Raw genomic sequence first — 21,872 nt, 5'->3', positions numbered from 1 at the left:
AGCTAGATGGGGCCGACTGGCGCTCACTTGGTGGGGTAGGGTTGGGAGTAAAGGAGGGGAAGGAAAGGAGGGAGGCAGAGTCAGCATGACAAGGACAAAGCAAAGACAGGCCAGAGGCTTACTGTGGGTTTTTTTAAGTTAGGGGTACAAAAACATGTGTGTTGTAATGTGGCTGCAGCCTTCCACATGAACACACTGCTGCTGCTGCAACCAGCGGCCATCAGCATCATCCAGCGAAGGAGAAAGACTCGACTCATTGTTTAATTCACGAGGACTCAAACTTGTGCGTCATCACGCCTTTTGACGTCTTATTCAGCGCAAAAGGCTGTAAAACCATGTCACAGCTGCCAGAGTCACTGTCACGCACACAAATACAAACATGTAAACATCCCACTGCTCTGACAAGAACCTCCGACTGGTCATTTGAACCATAACCTGTAAACCTCACCACTTCATGATTTACTTTACTTCAAAAACATACCCTAATCCTAACCCAAAATACAAATCCCAAATCCACAAATAGTGAAAATAGATGTTTTTAAAAAATGGAAAATGTAGTTTCTACTGATTCTCCTAATGAAGCTGCAGAACTAGTTGTATAACGAGCGAGAACGTCCCTTTACAGGTGATCTCTATGTCAGCTACCGTTTCCAAGGTCAAGACTGAATGGCCACGCTTGACTTACTACAACACGTTTTACAAAATGCTTTATAAAACTTATATCTGTCACACTTGTTATGCACTGTATTAGACTACATGTGCTTGTATTTATGTTTACCCTTCTTTTTCATCCTGAGATGTTTATGTATCCCGTTTTTTGTTTTTGTCAGTTACGGTTCTTTGCATATAAGACACGTCATCCACATGACCACTTGCTCACTGTGATACCTCAGCGATTGTCCAAAGCAAATGACTCAGACATTTGGATTCTCATTTACAGCCCCTCCGGATAATTTCTGGCAATTATCCGGAGTTCAGTGCATGTCTAAAAGCTGCTCAAGATAATCAGATAATAATGCACCAAGTGTCTAATAGATGGTGCAGGTATTTAAGAAGTCTCCTAATGAAAACGATTGTAAAACGCAGCCATTTGCAGTCAGTCCTTACAAAATTGCATCCACAGCTTATGCCCAGTGTTCTGCAGCATCTATCAGCATCTAGTGTCCCATTCGAGGCTAAAAATACCCAGCAGTTGTTTTCAATGGAATGTATTAGTGAGGATAATGCAGAGCTGATAATGACTATTCTCAGCCATATTTAGAGTCTCAATCCTATGGATTTGTGGCACATACGTAAAATAAAGGCCTGTGTAAAAGTGTGTGTGTGCGCACTAACCATCACTAATCCGTCAAGCAGGTCACCCACATGGTTTCAGTGTTTACTGTTGGCTTGGGAGCTAAAACAGCTAAGCCTCTACGTAAAGGCCAGCATTAATGGCTGGGCACTGCAGTAAATGCACCTGGAGAGTAGGATTGTTCCACTAGTCAGGGAAATGTCAACACAATTTATAAATGTGTTTGCATATCTGCAGTCGCTCTGAAGCCTCAAGAGTTCCCAGCATTTTTTTGCATTCATCTGGACTCTAGTTTATTTTACTATAATAATAGTAAAAGTGGCGTATTATTAATTATCTTCTGTCGAGGATGTTTGGTTGCATTTTTGCTGTATTTGCTTTGTTTTGGTTTCTGATTGCAGATAAGTGACGTGGATAGCAGTTACCAGAGAAAAGTGAGGTTAAAAGAGAGACGTTGGGAGAGTGAGGCCCTTTTCTTTCTGCAAGTCGTTCAAACACTGTCCTTTTTAGCAATCATCAGGCTTTGAATGTGAATGGTTTATCTCTCTCCTCAAGAACCCTGTCCACCACGGTGATAATTGTTCTTTTGAAAGAGTGACATCTTCAGCCGGAGTCATCTTCAGCACAGCAACTGACATAAGGAGGAGCAATTTGATTTCCCCAGAAGCAGAGGAGTAGATTACAGGTTGTTGAACTTGATAAACCTTTCAGCAGCATCTCTCGACCTCCTGAAGCACCAGATGTGCATGTTTGTTGCAGCATTAGGGCAGCAGACACTCCGATACACAAGGGTATTGATCGATTTGTAGCTCTGGCTCTTGTTGTCCTGAAATCCCTATGTATCTGCATATAGTAAGCAGGTTTTCTTGAATAAATATCTAAAAGTGCAGCAAAATATTATCCGAAAAAGATTTTGTTTGTTTTGCTGATTAACAACCAAGCAGCTGGGCAGTTCATCCATATTCCTCATAAGATACCTTATTGTGAGGGAGGTGGGTTTATGGAGGCTGAGCTGCAGGAAGCCAACAGATGTCCCATTTGAGCTGAGCTGTGCAGGGAATATCAAGTGTAGCTGCCTTCGTGGTATTAGTTGGCTGCTGGAGCAAAAGGACAGGCTGTACACTAAGTGCTGCCCGATGGGAGAAATCAGTCATCTTCGTTTCTCCCTCTCAGTTTACTCTACATCACACTGTAAGTCACATGAAGGCCTGTAGTGTCATTTGGTCAGGTGTGACTATGCTACTTATATATGACTCGCGAGTGTCCTTCATTCATCCACTGTGGCTTTGCTGTGATTTTTTTTTTCATGTTGCATATTAACATGCAACATGTTAATTTGTGTTGTTGCGGCACTGGAATAGATGTATTTAGTTACTTATAGGAAGAGTCAGACTAAAGCTGTTTTCAGACATTTACTGATCACCGAACATTTAACTGAGGTTTTCCAGAGGGGCTGTATGTGAGATCGCAAGTTGCTCTTGACATTTTCTGGAATTTTTCCTGCAAGCCCCTTTGTGAAATGTCTAGAAAATGTCTGAGTTATAATACAGTAAGAAAATGTCAGGAAAAATGCACAGCGAGTGATTGGTTGAAAAGAAGATGACGTCAGTCAAAATGTCAACTTGAGAAGACAACGAGATTTGAGAGCTTTTGGCGATGAGAGTCGATGCCAACTAGATGTGCTGTAAACAAAAAGCCACAACAAAATTTGTACATCATGTCCTTCCCCCTGTATGATCTACTCAGGCACCACCCCTAGACAAAATGTTCTGAACATGTTGTTGTGAACGCATCTGTACAGGACAATCTCCTGCTGCGTTCTTCATATGTAAAAGGCAGATAGAAAATGTCTGGAGTTCATGTCTGAAAACAGCTTAAATGTTTCACCCGTTTAAATCAAGTAAACCAGCTAGGATGGTACTGTAGATTTCACTGTGCTGGGGAAAGCGCAAGTATATCTCGTTACTCAGCAAGTTCTCTCGCACATGTGGTTTGGACCACTGTGCTTTGTGACACTCTCAGATCCAATAAAACAAAGAGTCTATAGCCAGACACGGAATGCACAATAGAGAAAAGCCGATATTTTATATTTGAGCGCATTTCAGGCCACATTTTCCAAACCAAACCGGAGGAGTCAGGTAGCTTGTTGTAGGTGAGGAAACTGTCACAAAAAACCCTGTTTTCCAACCCAAGGTGGAAGAGGGCAGTCCACTGAACCCCACGGAAAGCACAGAACCAACCGCCCTCTGTCAGTTTGCTGAGCAGCAAATCAATAGATTACAGTGAAAGTACATTTTAACACTGTCTGCTTAAGATAAACAAATGTCCTGTTGCATTTTGACCATTGCATTTTAATCTTGACCTTCAGATGTAGTTAAAGTTTGAAAAGCTAGTAGAGATTGAGCTCCTATTTTTCATGTTTGGAAAATGACGTTTAACTCAAAAAGGTTATTACAGATCAATACTTACCTTGATGAGAACTTCCATAGCACTCTGATCTCTGTGATTTCAACAGTAACTTTCACCAATAAATAAAATAACACAATAACACTACCTAAAATCGCAAAATGTGTTTTTTTTTTAAATACAGGTAGATTCTCTCCTGTATCATCACAATCATGCAGCAAAGAAACCTGGCAGGAGTCCAAATCAATGATGAGTGACAACTTTGTCAGTGAGATTGTGACAGTCGTGCCCATGGGCTTCAAGGCGGCTGATGTGTTAACGTAGATATAGATTACATTTCTGAGTGGGCGAATGCAACACACATTTATAAATGAGGTGTATATATTCTGGCCATTTACATCATCAGCTTTTAATGAGGCAATATTTTTTTCCAGGGATGTTACAGCCAGTTACATAATTCATTCAGGGTGGCGAGGCTTGTAGATTAGAAAAGGCCACTTACAAGCGCCATATTCTTCAAAGCTTTTAGATGCTGTATCTTTGAAAAATGTACATGTTTTCATTGATCCCTTTCACTTTGAAACCAAACTAAACCCAGGGTAACTTCACCCAGTTGTGCATCTGGTGGTGTGTTTATAGGCTGCTTTCATTGTGCTTTGCAAAGCCTTGCTGAAAAAACGGAAGTTGGGTGGCGTTTTGGTCCTTGATGCTGGTGCTAGTGTGACCAGCATATTGGCAGTGAATACGTTGTATATATAACTTTGATAATGACCTAATATAACTAGAAAGCATCCCATGCAGTTGGATCCTGAGTCAGAGGAGTGAGCTTTGGCTCTTCTGTAATGATTTGGTGTGAGAGTCAGTTCGATGTGATTGACAGCTGAGACGTCCTTGAGGCTCTGTCTTCATTTGCCATGTCCATCTCAACTGTCACTTTCCATTTAGGAGCTATTCTTTCTTTTACCATCTCTTCTAACACCCTTGTCCTCCCTTCTTGTTCTGTGAGATGTAGATCTGGCCTCTGACACGCGCTCTGCCCTCTTACATCCTCTCTGACCTAAAGGATAAGTACCTGCCAGAACCTCTTGTATTTTACTTTTAGAATTTACATTTTTTTTTCATTTTAAATAAATCAAACATATTGATTTGTTGAAAATATGGATAATGCATGACATGGCTTAGGAGATTACCAAATTAGATTTATAAAAAAAAAAAGACAACACGGCTTGCTTTTCCCTTTGCATTTTCACATCACTTTAATTGTATCACAGTAGAGTAAGCTAATGTGCATGCTGACTGAATTTCAGTGATCCACATAATGTGCCAAGTGCTGCCAGAGCTGCCTGCTGCAGGAGGGCATCAGGTTGACCAGCTTGATCTGGTCAGCATGCCAAGTGAGTATTCTGAAGGGAGGGGGTTGGTCACTCCAGATAACCAAAGCCACACATTTACTGACGCATCTTATTGTATGGAAAGCTTTTTGAGCTGCATTTCTTCTATAAAAGGTGCTATACAATAACGTTTATTATTATATTATCGTCTTCTTTCTGCAGCTTTCACTGCTCTGTGTGTTAGGCCCAAGTGCAGCTGCTGCACAGAAGACTTAAACCAAAGAACATTAAGACTTCTGCCATAAATCCAAATACTGATTTATAGTTGACCCAAAACAAACATATCCCCTTTACCACATCCAGACTTTGTGTCCCCTGATCAGCTGGTGCCAGCAACTCCAGTGGTAACAGATGGTGGTGCCTGCAACCAGGTATCGCTTTCTATCCTGCAACGGACAGATGTGCAAGTGACAGCCGTGGCTGACAAAACGCTGGATACAATTAGTGAATGAATCTAATGGCTGTGGAGAGTTCGCCTACAGGCAGAGGTCAGGGTGGTACTGTAGATCATGAACTGTATAAATGCTAGGAACTTTGAGAGTTTCTTTTCAAACAACACGTTTCAATACAGTGCGCATTCTGCAACAAGCAGTACCTCCTGTTCCGACAGGCCACCAAGAGACCTGTAATCCTAATGCAGGTCTAATGTAAGAGGAAAGATCCACTGTTCTTGTACTGTGAAAAGAAGGCTTTTGATCTGATACAAACCTCAAAGCACATAAACAAATTTGTTCTATGAATGAATGAATGATTTCACCCCAACTGTGTAAGGTTTGACCCACTGCCCTTACATTTAAACAATTGTGTATTGTAACCCCATTGGATGGTGCAAAGAATAGTTAAACATTTGAACACTGTGTTCATGTTGGGGGAAATAATCCAGATTACAAAACATTTGTGGCTGACCAAAAAGTAGTAGTTTAAAACGTTTTCAAAGTATGCTTATATGGCTACGGTTGAAGCCTAAAAATCTCACAAAATACCCCAATCAAATGCATAATGTATAAGAGTTATTACACTTATTACACACATTGTCTTTATTACACAAATTATTAGTTATCTCAAATTATCAAATTATTATCTTTATATCCAAGCATTAACCATTTCAAAAGTATAAATAAGATTCTGAGGTCTTCACATTAATGCTGTCTGTATTATCGATGGTTAAGTTGACTTACGCAAGCGCCCTTCATGAGTAGAGCCTGAGTCTGTCCACAAAGACAGAGAGTGGGGTCACTCTTTGTTGTTTCAAGGACACGGGGGGGATGAGATGGATGTGGTCTGGTACAGGGGCTTTTTGTGCTAATTAGAGTGGGCAGCCAATAAAAGTTTGTGCTTCAATAAATGAGCATGCCTTCCCCGCCTCTGCTCTGGTTCACATGGGATGTTTGTATTGCTGGCAGTACTTGTTTATCTGTCTTTCAGACAAATGCAGAGCAGAAAGGAAGAGTAGAATGCTTTTGTTAACTTTTCCATTGATTTTTCTTTTTCCCAAAATGCAGCATCAATCACAGCACCATGAATCACTGAACCCTCTGCCCACACTGGTCACAAAGTCTCTCCATTAACAAGACTAATTAGTCAGAATAAACAAAGCAGACAATAGAACATGAAAAGAAAGATGCACCCACCCATTCTTCTTATCCATGTTGTTGATACATAAAATATGATGTAATTTACAATCTCTGAGCTTTTCAACCCAAAGAAACAAAGAAAGGTATAGTGTTAGTAATATGTCTCTAGAGCGTTTTTAAAAAATCTAGTTTGTTGTTCACATCCTGATGGCCATCAATAAATAGTCATCTGGAAATGAGAAATGCCGGTTTCTGTGGCCCGACTTTAATTAAAACGTCCCAAAAAAATTGTCGATTATTGTCAACTATGAGACAAATTGTGATTTGTGAATATGGGCTATACAAATGAAATTTGATTGATTGATTGCAATCATTTAATTTGGACCGAATGAACTGACCATGACATACTCCAATGAAGCAGAAACAATAGCCAGAAGTTAGCGAGCGAGTCACGGAAAAGTCGGCCTCTAGCAGATATCGGATCTCACGTTCATGTGTTTTGGGGCTGATGGGAGAGGGTGGGATGTATCGGCTGCAAAATGTAGCCTGCTCTAGCTAGCTTTCCTAGGATTACTAACCCTAGCTTGAATAGATCAACAATTTGCTTTCTTTTGGAGAAAAATGTATTTCTATTTGATGATTTACATAAGTCCTCTGTATCAGAGTGTATTAAGCCAAGGAAGTAGTTTTACAGTGGAAGGTAGTGAGAAACAGCTCAAATTTGACAATTGTTTCTTTTTACATTTCTTTTTATTTATGGATTAAACAAAACAAGTTGCATTGTTTAAATAGAATATCCTTAAAGCTGTGGGAAGGTGTACATTATGCTAAATAGAGCATGCTACCTGCTTTTCTTTAAGCTAGCTAGCTAGATAATTATCGTGACTCCAGGATTGTATTTAACACACACACATGAGATTGAGATCAATTGTTATGTAATGTCTTATTATATATTACAGTGAATAGTAAATGTCTAAATTAAATAACTAAAAAAGTTATTGGTGAAATACATTTTTACACTTCCAGTTATAGCTTTAAGACATTTTAATTAACTTAAGTATAGACCAACATATTGATTGTACATGGGTAATGATAAATGTTTATTTTGTGCAAATAAATATCACATAACTTTCAGAATGAAAATGAGGTGAGCTTGAATCATTTACAGAGTTTTGACCACTGAACCCAAACAGCCAGTTAGCCGTAATTTCAGTGTCTCTAAAAATATATTCATCACTTGTTTGCAGAGATTTCCCCAAAAGCGTTATTTCCCTCTCCACCGATCAACATACAGGTGATAAGTCCAGGCATATCGGGACAAAAGGAAGCTGCAATTAAACACAAAAATTATTTTTAATTATACAGTTGTAATCAATAAAAAAACAGTAAACAGCCCACTATGCTGTAGTAAATGGGCAAACTGGGTACACAGGGAGACTTTAGCTTGCTTGTACTCTGCTAAGTGTATTGGTTTTTCAACAGCACCTGAAGGCAGCACCAAAAAATGAACATTATGGGGTAAATATCGGTTGCATTCTAAACGATGCTTTCTGTCATCTTGTTCCTTTGTAATGCACAGGGAAACAAAGAACAAGAAATTATGGTGAAATCAATGACTGGCAACGTAATGTGTGAGTTTTCGCAGGCAATCGTCTGCACTCTTGGCCGTCTACAGACTTTCGCCGGCAGTATATAGATTAAACGAAGCTTCGAGGCAGAATTTTAATTGTTTCAGCTCTACTTAAAACCTTTCAATACATTATCTTTCAATCTTATCCATCTCCATTGTAACATACTTGCTATTCTCTGGTTTTAAATTAATTGCAGCAGCTGTTGTGGGAAACATTACTTGACAATTTCCACAAATGCACATTTGTTGATGAGAGAGATCTGTGCACGTTATTCTTTCTAGCAAATTGGATGCAACGTGGGAAGCAAATAAGTGGTAATTAAAACTCTCCTTTTCATCTCTGGTGTCTTGGCTGCCCCCCCTGTTCTGTAATGATCTAACATGATACTCCACATGCTGCTGAAAACTGCCAATACTCAGAGCACTTCTCTGATTTCTGCACCACCACAAGCCACCGTGGCATGACGTTGCATCCACTACCTCTGCTTCTGACCAATCATGTCGCTGATTGTCACCAGCACTCGGCGAATCAGAGCAAGAGAGCAGGAATGAGACTAGCAACGAGGAGGAGGAGGAGGAGGAGAGGGAGGAGGTGGAGGAGGTGGAGGAAGAGGAGGAAGAGGGCAGTGAAAGACTGCAGTAACAGTCCCAAGGCCCCACAGATACTCACTGAATCAAATGCTGAAGGCTGTGTGTGATTGAGGGGCTGAGTCTGACAATGTGTGTTTGTGTTTGTTGCCAAGATAGGGACAAAGAGAGCAAGTGTGCATGTTTTTTTCTGTATGTGTCTGTATTTGCTGCTTGAGTGATACACAGAGAGCCAGAAAGTGAAGGGGAAAAACATTCCCTGCCTGGAATCAGAGCCAGGCACATAATGAAGCAGTTTTCCCCCTTTCCCCTCACCGCCTTGTGTCAAGTAAGATAATTCCTCTGTAAGTCAAGCAAAAGGCCATGGCTGAGGGCTGTTTCTGTGTGATATTGATACGTTTTAGAAAAGGAATAGCAGCCGTTCCCCCAGCTGTGTGCTTATGAGCTGAACTGCTGATGGATGGACTGCTTTTCGATCAAAATGGAGCTGTTCAACATTGTTGGCAGGTGCTGCTAAGTGATGGAGAAATCATTTGATGCAGCTCCAGGCCTGGTTGGCTGCTGAGGCATTATGGGTACTGGTGTCTTCATCTGGTACTGTTTTCATTCAAGTGTGCAAACAGTTTTTTTTATTTTTTATTATTAAACCCACAGCCAGGCAGGCAACATTTTAACACAGTTTCTGGTCTGTAGTATTGTATGTCACAAAATGGTCTTCAAGTATCGAGAGTGTTAGGACTAGTTCTGAAGAGAAATGGCCACTGTGACCGATTCTTACTATTTCAACAGTCATTATAGTTAATAACCTCCTCAGAGTTTGTTTGTCTGTCAGTTAGATCACACTCAACTAATACAGATTGCAACTAAAGTTTCTTGAAGGAAGCAGTATTGGTTAGGAAAGACCTTTATTCAGGGTGGACCTGAATAAAGGGGCAAATTCAAAATTGTTATCACTTGTTCTGAGAGAATTGCATTTCATGCAACTCGCAGATACATTCACAACTGAAATTGAAATGAGGTCTGTCTGTTTGGATGGTAACAATTTTATTGATGGCTTCAAATAGTGCTGCATGCACACAGTTATAAAATGCAGCAATGGAGCAGTTACTATGAAAAGTGTAAAACATGTTTTGGTTCATTATGAGACTGTTGTAGGACAAATAGAATATGTCAGGCCACCACAGACGTGTGCACTCAGAGCGCCCCTCTAGTTTTTGTATAATACCAATATAATGATATTAGCATGTTGTTATTGTAGTCTGTAGATGTAGAGGTATTAGTGCTAGTGCTATATTTATTCATATACTATATATGTATATATGTATCCTATATATATATATAAACAGGATATATCCAGTATTTCCACTTGTTCCCAACCTGTAGGGGTCAGGGCCCCTAGAAGAGTCCCATGAAAAAGATCTCCTATACATACTTTTTGTAATCCTTTTTAAAACTTGTGTTGGATCTTTCCTTTCTTGTGAAATAGAGCCCAGCAGTTGTTCAACTCCATTGTAAGAATAGAAATATTATTGTTGTATAAAAAATACTTAGTATGCAAAAACTGCCTCCTTGCCCTGGCAGGTGGGGAACAAGATCAAAGACATTGTTATCGTTCTCAAAGAATTTTAAAAAAGGAAAAAATAAGAATTTGCTGAATCGGAGCTGTGTATATGTGAAAAGTTGCATCAAACTCAGCTGCGTCTCCCATCTATCACATCTACTTCCCCACAAATACATTTCCTACATAATAAAAGACACAGGAGGGGGTTCTTCAGCTTAGGCTCAAGGTCTGGCACTTAACAGGTGATTTCAAGTAGAGCATTCAATCTCCAGATGACTAACAAGTTTTTTTTTTGCCAATAAAAAGTCCATTCTGAACAGAATCCAGGACACATGAATAAATAATGAAGTACAGGTTATCACTTTTCAGATCATTTGACTTTTATCTGCTTTGTGACTGGCCTTTAGCTGCTACTCTCGCCACTTTGATACAGAAGCAGCCTAAATTTAAAGCCTCATTGGTCAAAACTGCCAAATAACCTTTTGACACAGAATTGCTGCTCTGGCATTTAGCAAGGATGAGCATAATCATTATGCAGAGGTGTCCGACAGCAGAGCAGAGAGCGGCCAGGTCCAGACGTATTTCATTAGGCTTCCGGATGAAACAGAGGGCCTCATTAACATGCATGGCCACAGGTTATTGTTACCTTGTTAGTGTGTGTGTGTGTGTGTGTGTGTGTGTGTGTGTGTGTGTGTGTGTGTGTGTGTGTGTGTGTGTGTGTGTGTGTGTGTGTGTGTGTGTGTGTGTGTGTGTGTGTGTGTGTGTGTGTGTGTGTGTGTGGAGCACAGTTTCAGGCTGACGGCCTTGTCAGCCACTGACTGATTCTTATTAGGCTTAAGACAGACCACAGTTGTCCAATTGTTTTGCTATGATTGCCTGCCTCTGAGACTGCAGGAAGTGAAATCCTCGTAATCCATTTCAAATTGTAATTGATACAGGTTTGGTGGATGTTTATCAGAGATGATTAGCAGATACTCTTGAGATTCTTTCCTCAGAATTAGAAGACATGTTCTCGTATGCACAGAGTCCTCATTTGAGTTTCCTGTGATGAGGTTTGCAAAATTCCATATTAGTTTTTATAATTCATAAGTAATTTACCAAGGCTGTCAAACTAAGTGGATAGTGGCTTATGCAGAGTAACTTTAATTCGCTTTTGGTGCTCAGACATTTGAAAATAATTGAAATTGAGATAATGGCTGCTTTTATTTCGACATTTAATGTGTCTTGATATTCCTCAAAGAACATTATGACGGTTTCAGTTACATCTTGATATTGGACTTAAGGTATGGTATCAGCATACCAATCGGTGAAAGAGCATCGGTTACAAAAGACATGGATATTTTCTTAAAAAAACATCATAGAGACTTAGCTGTTTGTTGTTTCGGGTACAGAATTGAAACAGTTTCTACTATTTGTCTTGTGCTTTATTCCCCTTTTCCCTTTTTGGTCTCTGGTAACTCCTGCAGGATGTAACTGGCATGTTAGCTCCTAAATGCACCACCATGTTGAATGGTGTCTGATGTTTCATACCATGCAGGTCGTGTAAGCATTTGGAACATCTGAGATTTGTTTTTGCTGAATAAAGCTGGTGCAACCAGAATTAGGTTGTTGGGAGCGGTGAGACTGAACCAAACATTAAAGCTGTGGGCCATAAAACCAAAGCTCTTATCTATAAGATGTTAAAACAACATAGAGCTGAGGGGGAACTCTCTGCGGGTTTGTCGCTATGAGCGACACCTGTCACATTAAACATAAGCTGTTTTCAGACATGACCTCCATGTAGAATCCGGAGAATTGGCTACAGAGTTTACCTTTCACACGTGCAACAAGCAGGGAGGGTTTCCGGCACAGACGCATTCACAACAGCGACAAATCGTACGCATTATTCAGGCGAGACAGATCAGCCGGGTGCAGCAGGCAGAGGCAGGAAGTGACGTATTAACTTTGTTGCGTAGATCACGTGTCTTCACCAGTGTCTTCTCTTATCACCACAACCTCTCTTGACATCTTTGTCTGCGTCTTCTACGTGTGTGTCACCGATCTACGAAGGTTAAATCATCTGCCCACCTTGAATACTTTGTAACAACTCAATAAAGACATGGGATCCTTGAACATCTTTATTTTGGTCTTTGATGTCTTACATTTCTTCACCTGAAGAGAACTTGAGCACAAATGTGGCTCATTCCATTACCCCCTTGTTTTTATTGAATTATGCAATAAAAAAATAAATGTGATATGTTTTTTTCCCTTCACTGTCTCTCACAGTTACATAAGCAGCACTCATAGTATTAGGACTCTAAGGCATCATTACTGTCAGACAGGTCATTGTGCTGCCAGTACTGTAACAGAGCATGATGTCAAACCAGCCATCCCCTATGGGCTTTATAGAGCACAGCACCTTATCTGCTGCTATATGTAAACTCTGATTCCCTGAAAAAATGTGTTATGGCATTGCTGCGAGGCAAGAAGCAGGAAGTGAAGCGAACAGGAGGAATGGAAGGCAGAGCGAATGCAGCCCTCTTTTTCCTAGGTCTAATCCCTCTTAGTATGGGAGCGATAAGCATGTTTTGACTTAGCCCCAAATTTTCTGTTGTTTATGCATCCTTTGCCAAACCACGTGGATCCCTGTAGAGTCGGATAATCTTAGTCATGCCAGTTTGGCAGGGCTGCTAATATACCGCTGCCTGCTGGCCCAGGTCAGATCACAACAGTAGGGTAGAAAACAAAAAGCCTCTGTGTCTGTTTGCCTTCATTTTCCCCTCCCTCTATTCGTCTTTTGAAGCATTTGCCCACAGATAGGAATCTGTTCGAGGTGGTGGCTTTTTCAATGTGCGCCTCTCTTTCCTCTCTGGTGCTCATGAGCTCTTTCCTTGCAGTGCAGAAGGAGAATGGTACAATCACCGCTCAGTACAAAGCCAATTTACCCAGGAAAAAAACAAAAAAACACTCATGTTAAACCAACGGCATTGCAAGGAGCGAGCTCCTCAGTGGTGTGGGAGGAAAAGCCTCTTGATCCTTCTGCCATTTCTCAACAAGACCTTTTTCTGGCTTGGAGATTTGAGTGATTCCATCATTTCTTGCGTCGTAAACGTCCTCAATATAAAGTGGGCCACGCAGTTTAAAGACAGAAGCTCTCGGTGAAGAGAGGATACATTAAACCATTTACATTACCATCAGCCAGGAAATGATTTCACCCTCTGCATGCTTCCTCTGTCTTCTCAACACCTCACCATGTCTGCTTGAAGCAGAGTAAGACTTGAGGTAGTCAGAAGTGTTTACAACAGACAAATCTCAGCATTCAGGCAGGCCATTATGCTTGAGGCAGGGTATTAATTGCACTGCGGAAATCACATGTTTTTGTTGACAGCACAACAACATCGGCTTTGGACCTTATCACCAACAGCTCTCGAATCTCATCTTTCCAATTGACATCTTCACTGGTGTCGTCTATGTGTATGACACCTTTCTCATCCTCAGAGATTTGTGTCTTTCTTTTTAGGTGTTGCGACTGTCGCATGTTGGAAATGTCATGAACGGCCCCCTCACTCGCGTTGAATCCTCTGCATTGTCTCCTGCTGTCACTTGGCTCGGACATTACCCAGAGTTTTTACTAGGGGGGGTGGCAGGAAAAACGCCAGAGATTATTAGAGGCCTCTGTTATTTGCTTTCTCGCATACAGCCCCTGTCGATAATTTCAGGAGTATTTCAGTTCATGTCTGAAAGCTCACACACACACACACACTGTTTTGATACCGTTGGCCTTGTAACTCAGCGAAACGGAGCAAGGAGAGGGGCTCCTTCTCTACTGATGAGGCAGTAATTAGAACTTACTCCTGAGGGAGTTGAGATGGACTTCACATAGGTTGAGACACTCTGTCTCTGTCTCTCCGTCTGTGTCTCCCTGGTCCTCCTCAGCCATTAGCAGCAGGTCTCTGCTTCTTACTCATTCTGCAACCTCATTATGTTCCATCCAAACAAACAGCTTCCTTAAAATAGTCAGTAATGCAACCTGTCACATCCATGCAGCTAACTTTGTCTGCTCCTCTTTATCTTTGTTAATACGTCTTTTACTGTAAGGAAAAGATTAAATTCATTAAGAAAGAGACAAATCAATAACAATAAAACAGAAGAAAATTGCATTTATTGTTTTGATTTAGTGGCCTAAAAACGTGTGTGTGTGTGTGTGTGTGTGTGTGTGTGTGTGTGTGTGTGTGTGTGTGTGTGTGTGTGTGTGTGTGTGTGTGTGTGTGTGTGTGTGTGTGTGTGTGTGTGTGTGTGTGTGTGTGTGTGTGTGTGTGCGCTGAATAGACTTTGCGTAACACTTTTGGGAAGTATAACTTAATTTCCGCTGGTGTTAATGCATAGCTCAGCCTGCTCTGTTTGTCTCCTTCCCCAGGCCGTGTGGGTGTTTTTCGATTTGGAAAGCACACACAATCATGCACACACAGACCCATACACACATAGTGATGGACAGCATTTCCATAGAGATTATGCATTTTCATTAGCCATTTAGACACTATGTCATGTGTGCTGCTTTGGACCATCAGGGGATGGGCACTTGGGTGAAATGGCCAGAAAGATTCTGTTCGCTTCAGCAGTTTTGCTGGAATGATTGAAAGTGTGTGCGAGGGAGCGGAGTGCTGGGAATCTTGTACTGCTGTTTCAGGACTTTTTCAAACTATAGATAGATAACATTTCAAGAGCCATTTCTCACTTCTTTCATTCCTAAAATTTTACTGGAGTGCCAAAGTATGATCTTGATTTAGTTTTTTTGTACTTTGTGTTATAATGTCATGTGTGTCACTGTGTTAGTGTATCTGTGTGCATTTTAACCCTGAACATGTTTAGGCATGAGTATATATATATATATATATATATATATATATACCTACAACTGAGAGTTATGGGACTACCTGCTCAGATTAGCCCAGTAAACCCATTTTTTACTTTTGCTAATCCTAACCCTCACTTTAATTTGCTTTGAGTTGTTGTTGTTGGTCAATTTGATTTGATCCAACACTGCCAACCAGTAACTTTTGATGAATATTGGTGTCTATGTAAATGTAGATTATCCTAAACCTTTGTGCAATTTTGTATCATTTGAATCCAACGTGAATGACAATCACTAACAAAGAAAACAAATTTGTGAATGCATATGCTGGCCATTGCTGCAAAAACGAAAAATCCACAATTGTATCAAAATCAGTATCTGACTATTTGACTTTAAATCTTGTGAAACTGCTTTCCGCACCAATCGTATGTCTCGCTAAGACACATACAAAGGAAAAAAATCCCACCACAGACGTCTATACATGTGCTCCAGTATTTGTTCCTCAGGTAATTGCTCAGTGACATGTTTGTGTCCAGCGGAGGTCATTATCTGCTTTCAGACATTCACTGGACTCTTAAGTTCCTCCGTATTTTCTCCATAGGAGGTGCATGAGTGAGACGCTCCGCAGTTTCTATGGACTTTATCCGCCTGACCTCCAAGTAGAAAGTCTGTAGGGAATCCAGGCGAAGTCAATGTGGGAACACTGGATTCCCCGTGAGTGAGGGTGGTTGATGACGCTTCTCAAATGCGACTCACACAAAAATGCTCCACCTCCTGCCTGAATAATGCGGAGGATTTGATGCTGTTGTGAACATGGCTGGGCACAAAACCTCCCGTTGTGTTGTGTATGTGTGAAAGGCAATCTCTGGGTAAACTCTGTTGCCAGTTCTCTGGATTTTACTTGCAGGTCATGTCTGAAAACAGCTATTGTAACTCTGGACGCCTGCTGTCCTCCTCCAGTATCGCCCCGCTTCATCCTGTTTTTGAACAGAAGAGCAGTGCCAGTTTGTGCACGGGCTGCGCAGAGTGATGCTAATAAATTCACCCTTAACAAGGATAGGATTGGCCTATTGATTCGTTCTACCAGCTTCCTTGCTGCTGCAAAAATTGTCTTGCACAATTACAGTTCGGTGACACATCACCTTGACAACGACAACCTCAGATGCAAATGTGCTTTGATTCACTGGCCTGTGAACAGGGGAGGTCATGCAACATTTCCCATTGACACATAAAGGAGTTTTTCCATCTTATGAACATAACCATGACGTGTTCTTATTCTGTGGTCTGTTTGTCCTCCCTGCAGACTGAAGAAGAAGTCTCAGTCGGTGGATATTGCCAGTCAAGGATTCTCCCCGACTCTGGTGCCAGCCTCGCCCCTCAACAAGGCTGCACCACCTGTTGCCGCCGTCCTCGCCGTGCAGGAAAATAACACCACTAACTCCCAGCGCCGCAGCCCCCGGTGTGGGGAGCTGAAGAGAGGCTACACCATAGGTAAGTGACACCAGGGTCAGGGTTCTGATCCATCTGTTTGATGAAATAAAATGTATTTATTTATTTCAAATTCATTTTAAAATAAACTTTTGCTCCTTTATTTCAAACTAGAACCCGCTGATATGGATGTTTGAGGGTTAATGCGATGCCAATAATTCAAAGCAATGATTCCTAAAATGTTATCAGAAGCTAATGAAAAATAAACTTATTTGAGGCTTGATATTTTAAAGTTTAACCATAAACTTTAAATGAAATAAAATGCTATAGATAAAAAGATGAAACAAATACAACCAAATATATAGAACCTGAATTAAGAAAATACATTTAAAAATGTAAATGCTGATATTTTCTGCATTGTTTATTATGTAAAAGAAAAGTTCTAGCTGTAAATTGGCAAACATAAGCTCATCTTGACTAATATTATCAGTTGGACCCTGTTTGAAACAGACAGTTCTCTACAAAAGGATATTTGTCCCAATTCAAAGGTAAACTTGTAATGCAGGAAAGTACCAAATACACCGTGTCAAAATATCCACAAACTACTATTTACTGGAAAGTTGAATTAGATTTTGATCTGCATTTATTACACTCTCCAGCAAGTTTAAACTGCAATTAGTTGACTTGGATGAGATTTAAACCTGTGCTGACTCCTGCTTTCGGCTGCAGGTCCAGTCCGGTGTTGGAGGGTGGCTTGTATATTGTGAGAGTAAGTACACTTCAGGGAGCTGACTTCCAACAGATGATGAAATGAGTTTGAGATAAACTAATTACAAACATCTCTGTTCACTCCACTGATGTGATCCAGTTAGCAAGCTGCTCAGGTCAAGGTTAGAAAGAGGGAAGTGTGTCAAATGAAAACAAACGGGACTTTAAAACGCTGCTTAGGTAATGATCTATATTCTTGACTCTTTTCTTTTGTCTTTGTTGCAAATCTTTGCTTCTTGTAGCTGTATTCTGACCTCTTATTTATTCTAAGATAATTAATATAATCTATTGACATGCATTCATTAACACAGTCATATTTATTCCAAATATAATGATGTTGCTGCTGCTGCTGGTTTTATTTCTCCAGATTTTTTGCTTTTAAGACTGTTAATACAAACGTTTTTATAAACTTTTACAAGTGGAATCAGTTATGTTTCATTTATTATTTCCCAGTAGAAAAATTAGGTTTTCAAAAAAGGCACACTTGTGCAGCTGACTCTCAAGGCATAAATATGCACAAGCCATTTATAGTTTGGTATTTGATGTAGTGGAGCAGATATCCTGGGTATGGAAAGTTCACCACAAGAATGATATCCTTTTGGGGATATGTTATGATAATAATAAGACATGTTTTGAGTGTTCCCACCTTAACACCGCAGTAAACAAATGTCTGAAAAACCCCAGAATGGATTCAGACAGCCAGGGTTGGTGATGTCGATACATAAGTAACCAATCCTTTCAACTTGTGGATAGGGTACAGTAAAAGTCTCTTCAACTAGAGGTGAGCTGTGAGGATGGGGGCACAGGGAGCAGGGGCAGGCTACAGTAGCAGATTCATAGATCACAGTCAGGAAATGAGGAAGGAAGGTGGAGAGTTACATTTAAGTCATTTTAAGGCCATGAGGGAAGTTTTTCATGACAAACCTTTAGAAAATGTAATTTTGAGGAACAAAGAAGAGTTTTAGCTGGTGTAATAAATCGAATGTAAATGACTTAAAGGAGGTTAACTGGTTCACATTTTAAATAGTGCGATATAGAAACTGGATGATTACGACTGAGATTGATTGAGATTTGAAAATGTGGAAAGGTTCAGTAATGAGAAAGAAAATGAGAGGGTGCAATCAAAGAATAATAAAGCTCAGAGCTATAAAAAAGAAAAGAAATGCCAAAAGAGAGTCAGGAAAGCCAACACATTTCAGTCAGTGTCCCTCATGATATCATGGTGTTTGTCTTCCACTTATTTTCTTCACCTGGCTGAGGAGAAAACATTGATTTATTACTGTGTTTAGTAATCAATAATTTTCTCCACATTAGTGTGTGTGTCTGTGTGTGTCCATGTCCACAAGCACATTTTGTGCTTGTGGACAAGGACTTTACAGTAAACTATGCAGTACAGTCTAGATTTGAGTGATCAGTTAGCATTATCAATCATTGATCTCTGACTCAGGAGTAAGAGCAGCTCGACACATACTCAGAATGTCGATGGTTTGATCCCTGACTCTTCCATTTTACATGGCGGTGTGACCTTTGGCAAAATACTGAGTCTGACTTGAAAAGTGTGACATTCCACACTTACATGGGGAAATTAAATTCTGCCGCTTGACAGCGAATCAACTTTACTGAGCATGATGTGTATTTACCTTGTGTCACAGAGAGCTTATGAAAAAAATAACCAATTATGAGCCTGCACTTCAACCTCATGTCATTAAAAATGATGAAGAGGTATGAATGGGACATAAATAGACATCATGTACTGTAATATAGAAGGCCTTGTATTTCATTAACTCACTTTTTAATTAGAAATCAGACACAGAAACAAAACACACTTCTGTTTGAACTATTACCTGTGATTGTTCAGTGAAATTTCCTGCATGTGCTTCCGTGCGTTTATGTTACCATGGTCAATTCCTTCGTATAGAACTTTGCATAAAAGCAATATGCAAAAGGTGGCATCTCACCACTACATGTACCTTTATTACCGTCAGCTCATTCTGCACTCGGATGGCCTGTAGTTGTCGCCGATTTGTCTAGATATTTAGCTTGCTAGAATTCTAGTTGGAGTTTGGCTCCGATTGTCTGTGACTTCCAAAGCTCATTGGCTAAAAATCGGGCTAAATATCATGTGGTGTGAACAAGGCTTAAAGTCTCAGCTGAGTTTATGCTGATCGATCATCTTATTTTCCATTTGATGGTTGAGCTTTGGGTAAATTTGAATTTCCCAGGAAGACCTTGAGCATAGAGTCTGTGATCAATCAGGCAAATCGCCGTAGTGGCTCTAAACCTTGGTGAGGCCTGTGTTGGGGTGCCTCATGCCATGCGGGTCATGAAGTCAGGAGTGGTTGAAGGTCCATCATTCCTCCTGTGTGTTTGCTGGTGTCACACTCTGATGAGCTTCCTACAGAGTCATCATGTATCGACTCTACTCCTCAGGCCAGATATTGACCAGAGAGTGGATCGATCTGCAGTCATACATATCAGTTCGTTCTGCGATAATCAATGAAGGAAATTGTGGGTTAAAAGCTTTGCTCGACAAGTGGACTGGCTCTTATCACCCACTTTCCTCAATGGCAACTAAAGGCTCTTTTTTGGAAAGCACATGGTCAGAGGTCACAGTCATTCAGCCATTAAATCAGATGTGGTTGTCCCTTATTTTGCTTTTACGTCCACTATGTAACAAGCTACTAAAGCATGAGTCATAGCATTTGCTATAGTTATTGTTGGCCACCGCATTCAATTCCCCATATACCACATACATAATGCTGCATCTGTCAGTCATTCATGTTGCTCTATCACATAATGAGACAGTGATTGGTGACTGTCCCGTGTCTCTAGTTCACATCTCTAGATGGTCCCTGTAAGCAGAGCCCTGCGGTGTTGTTATATACTCAGGCCAGGCTGCTCCTACTGGTGCTGATCATGCTAATTTATTCTAATGGGATAGTAATAATGTGGCAGGCAGCATGCTGTGCTGTCTGCCAGGCATCAGACAGACCAGTCATTAGAAACACATAGAACGATCACTGCCGACATTTTAATAACCCGACCGATGAGCCTCCTTCCAGAACCAGCACCAGCCACACTCCTCCCCTCTGAGGAGAGGCGCTGATTGATATGTTGATGGTGTTCTCACATTACGTGTGCTACGTTTTCATACTCATCGAACTGTCTTTGAAACTCGAAATGAAGAGCAGTCCAATCTTAACATGCCCTCGATGAGAGTCGCCATCGTTTGAGCTGATGTCAGCAAAGCAAAGATGGCAGGAAACGTGAAAGAAAGAGAGGAGATGGAAGAGGGAAGTGCTGCGTTTGAGCTGTCACAGCAGGTGAGAGTGAACTCATTTGTCACCTCATGTGAATACATCCATTCTAGATCACTGCAGAATACATCATATTTTAAATGAAATGTAACAAACAAGGAAATGCCAAAGGGAGGGAAGGAAGGAAGGATGGACTTAAAGCAAAGGAAAGGGAACGGATGGGAAATGAGCGGGAAAGGAAATTAGAAAAGGAAAAAGGAAAGAAAAAATAAAGAGGATGGAAGGGATTGACCCTAAGGAGAGAAGAGAAAGAGGAGATAGAAAGTCAAAGTCATGGGAATTGCAGTAATGGTAAGGAAACATTGAAAGGGAAGGTATTGACCCGAAGTAGAGGAAAGCACTGAAGAGTCAAACATGGGAATAGCAGGTCGGAAAAATAAATGAAAGGAACTTAAGGGACAGGAAAAGAAAGGTAAAGCCTGTGATCTCCTAGATGCCTGCGGTGTCGCCTCGTGAGAGGGTGTGACTCTTGACACCCTCCCCAGGCTCCCAGCATCGCTGTCTGACAGCCGCAGAGTCCCACCTCCATGTCTGACCTTTACATCATTATAGCCAACCTGTAGCCTCCACTCCGGAGGCTCCGAGGTAAGAGATCGCCAAACAAGAGACGAGCACAGTGTCTGACGAACACAGCAGTCGATTCATTAAGGAGAACTTTTAGTGCTCCTGTTTACAATGAGTGTGTTCGAAAACTGTTTCATTGTGTTGGGATTGGATAAACAATTACTCTTCTGTCTCTGTTTTCGAAGGCTGACTCATGCTCTCTAAGCTGACACATTTATACCCACAGTACAGTTAATTGAAGGTATGCCACTGCCCCTACTGTGGATGTCCTTGTATAGGTGTCGGGGCAGAGCCTTCACAGCAAGTCATGGTAGATACTGGCTTCTTCGAGGAGAGCTGCTGCACCTCTCCCCCTCCTCACACTGCTTCTCTCCCCTTCCCTTTTTTTCTGCACCTTCTGCCATTTTGTTCTCTCGTTTCTCCTCTGGTCCCATCACCCATCCCCTTCCTCGTCTCACTCTTTCCACCTTGTTATCCTCTAATCTATTTCCTATGTGTCTGACCGGGGGGCACAGGCAGA

General features: G+C 41.0%; 1 protein-coding gene across 5 annotated transcripts in view; it reads left to right on the top strand.

The window, feature by feature from the left end:
* Positions 1 to 21,872, top strand: part of oxr1a (oxidation resistance 1a) — a 157,115-nt gene that overhangs the window by 50,112 nt on the left and 85,131 nt on the right. For all 5 annotated transcript variants that reach the window (XM_035164303.2, XM_035164306.2, XM_035164307.2 and 2 more), the window contains one exon: positions 16,579 to 16,766. In XM_035164303.2, coding sequence (XP_035020194.1) covers positions 16,579 to 16,766 — 188 coding nt within the window. The remainder of the gene's footprint in view (positions 1 to 16,578; positions 16,767 to 21,872) is intronic.

This window comes from Hippoglossus stenolepis, chromosome 8 (assembly GCF_022539355.2).
Source record: "Hippoglossus stenolepis isolate QCI-W04-F060 chromosome 8, HSTE1.2, whole genome shotgun sequence".
Classification (NCBI taxonomy): domain Eukaryota; kingdom Metazoa; phylum Chordata; class Actinopteri; order Pleuronectiformes; family Pleuronectidae; genus Hippoglossus; species Hippoglossus stenolepis.
The sequence above is the reverse complement of the archived record's forward strand: the minus strand, read 5'-3'. Positions and strand labels throughout refer to the sequence as shown.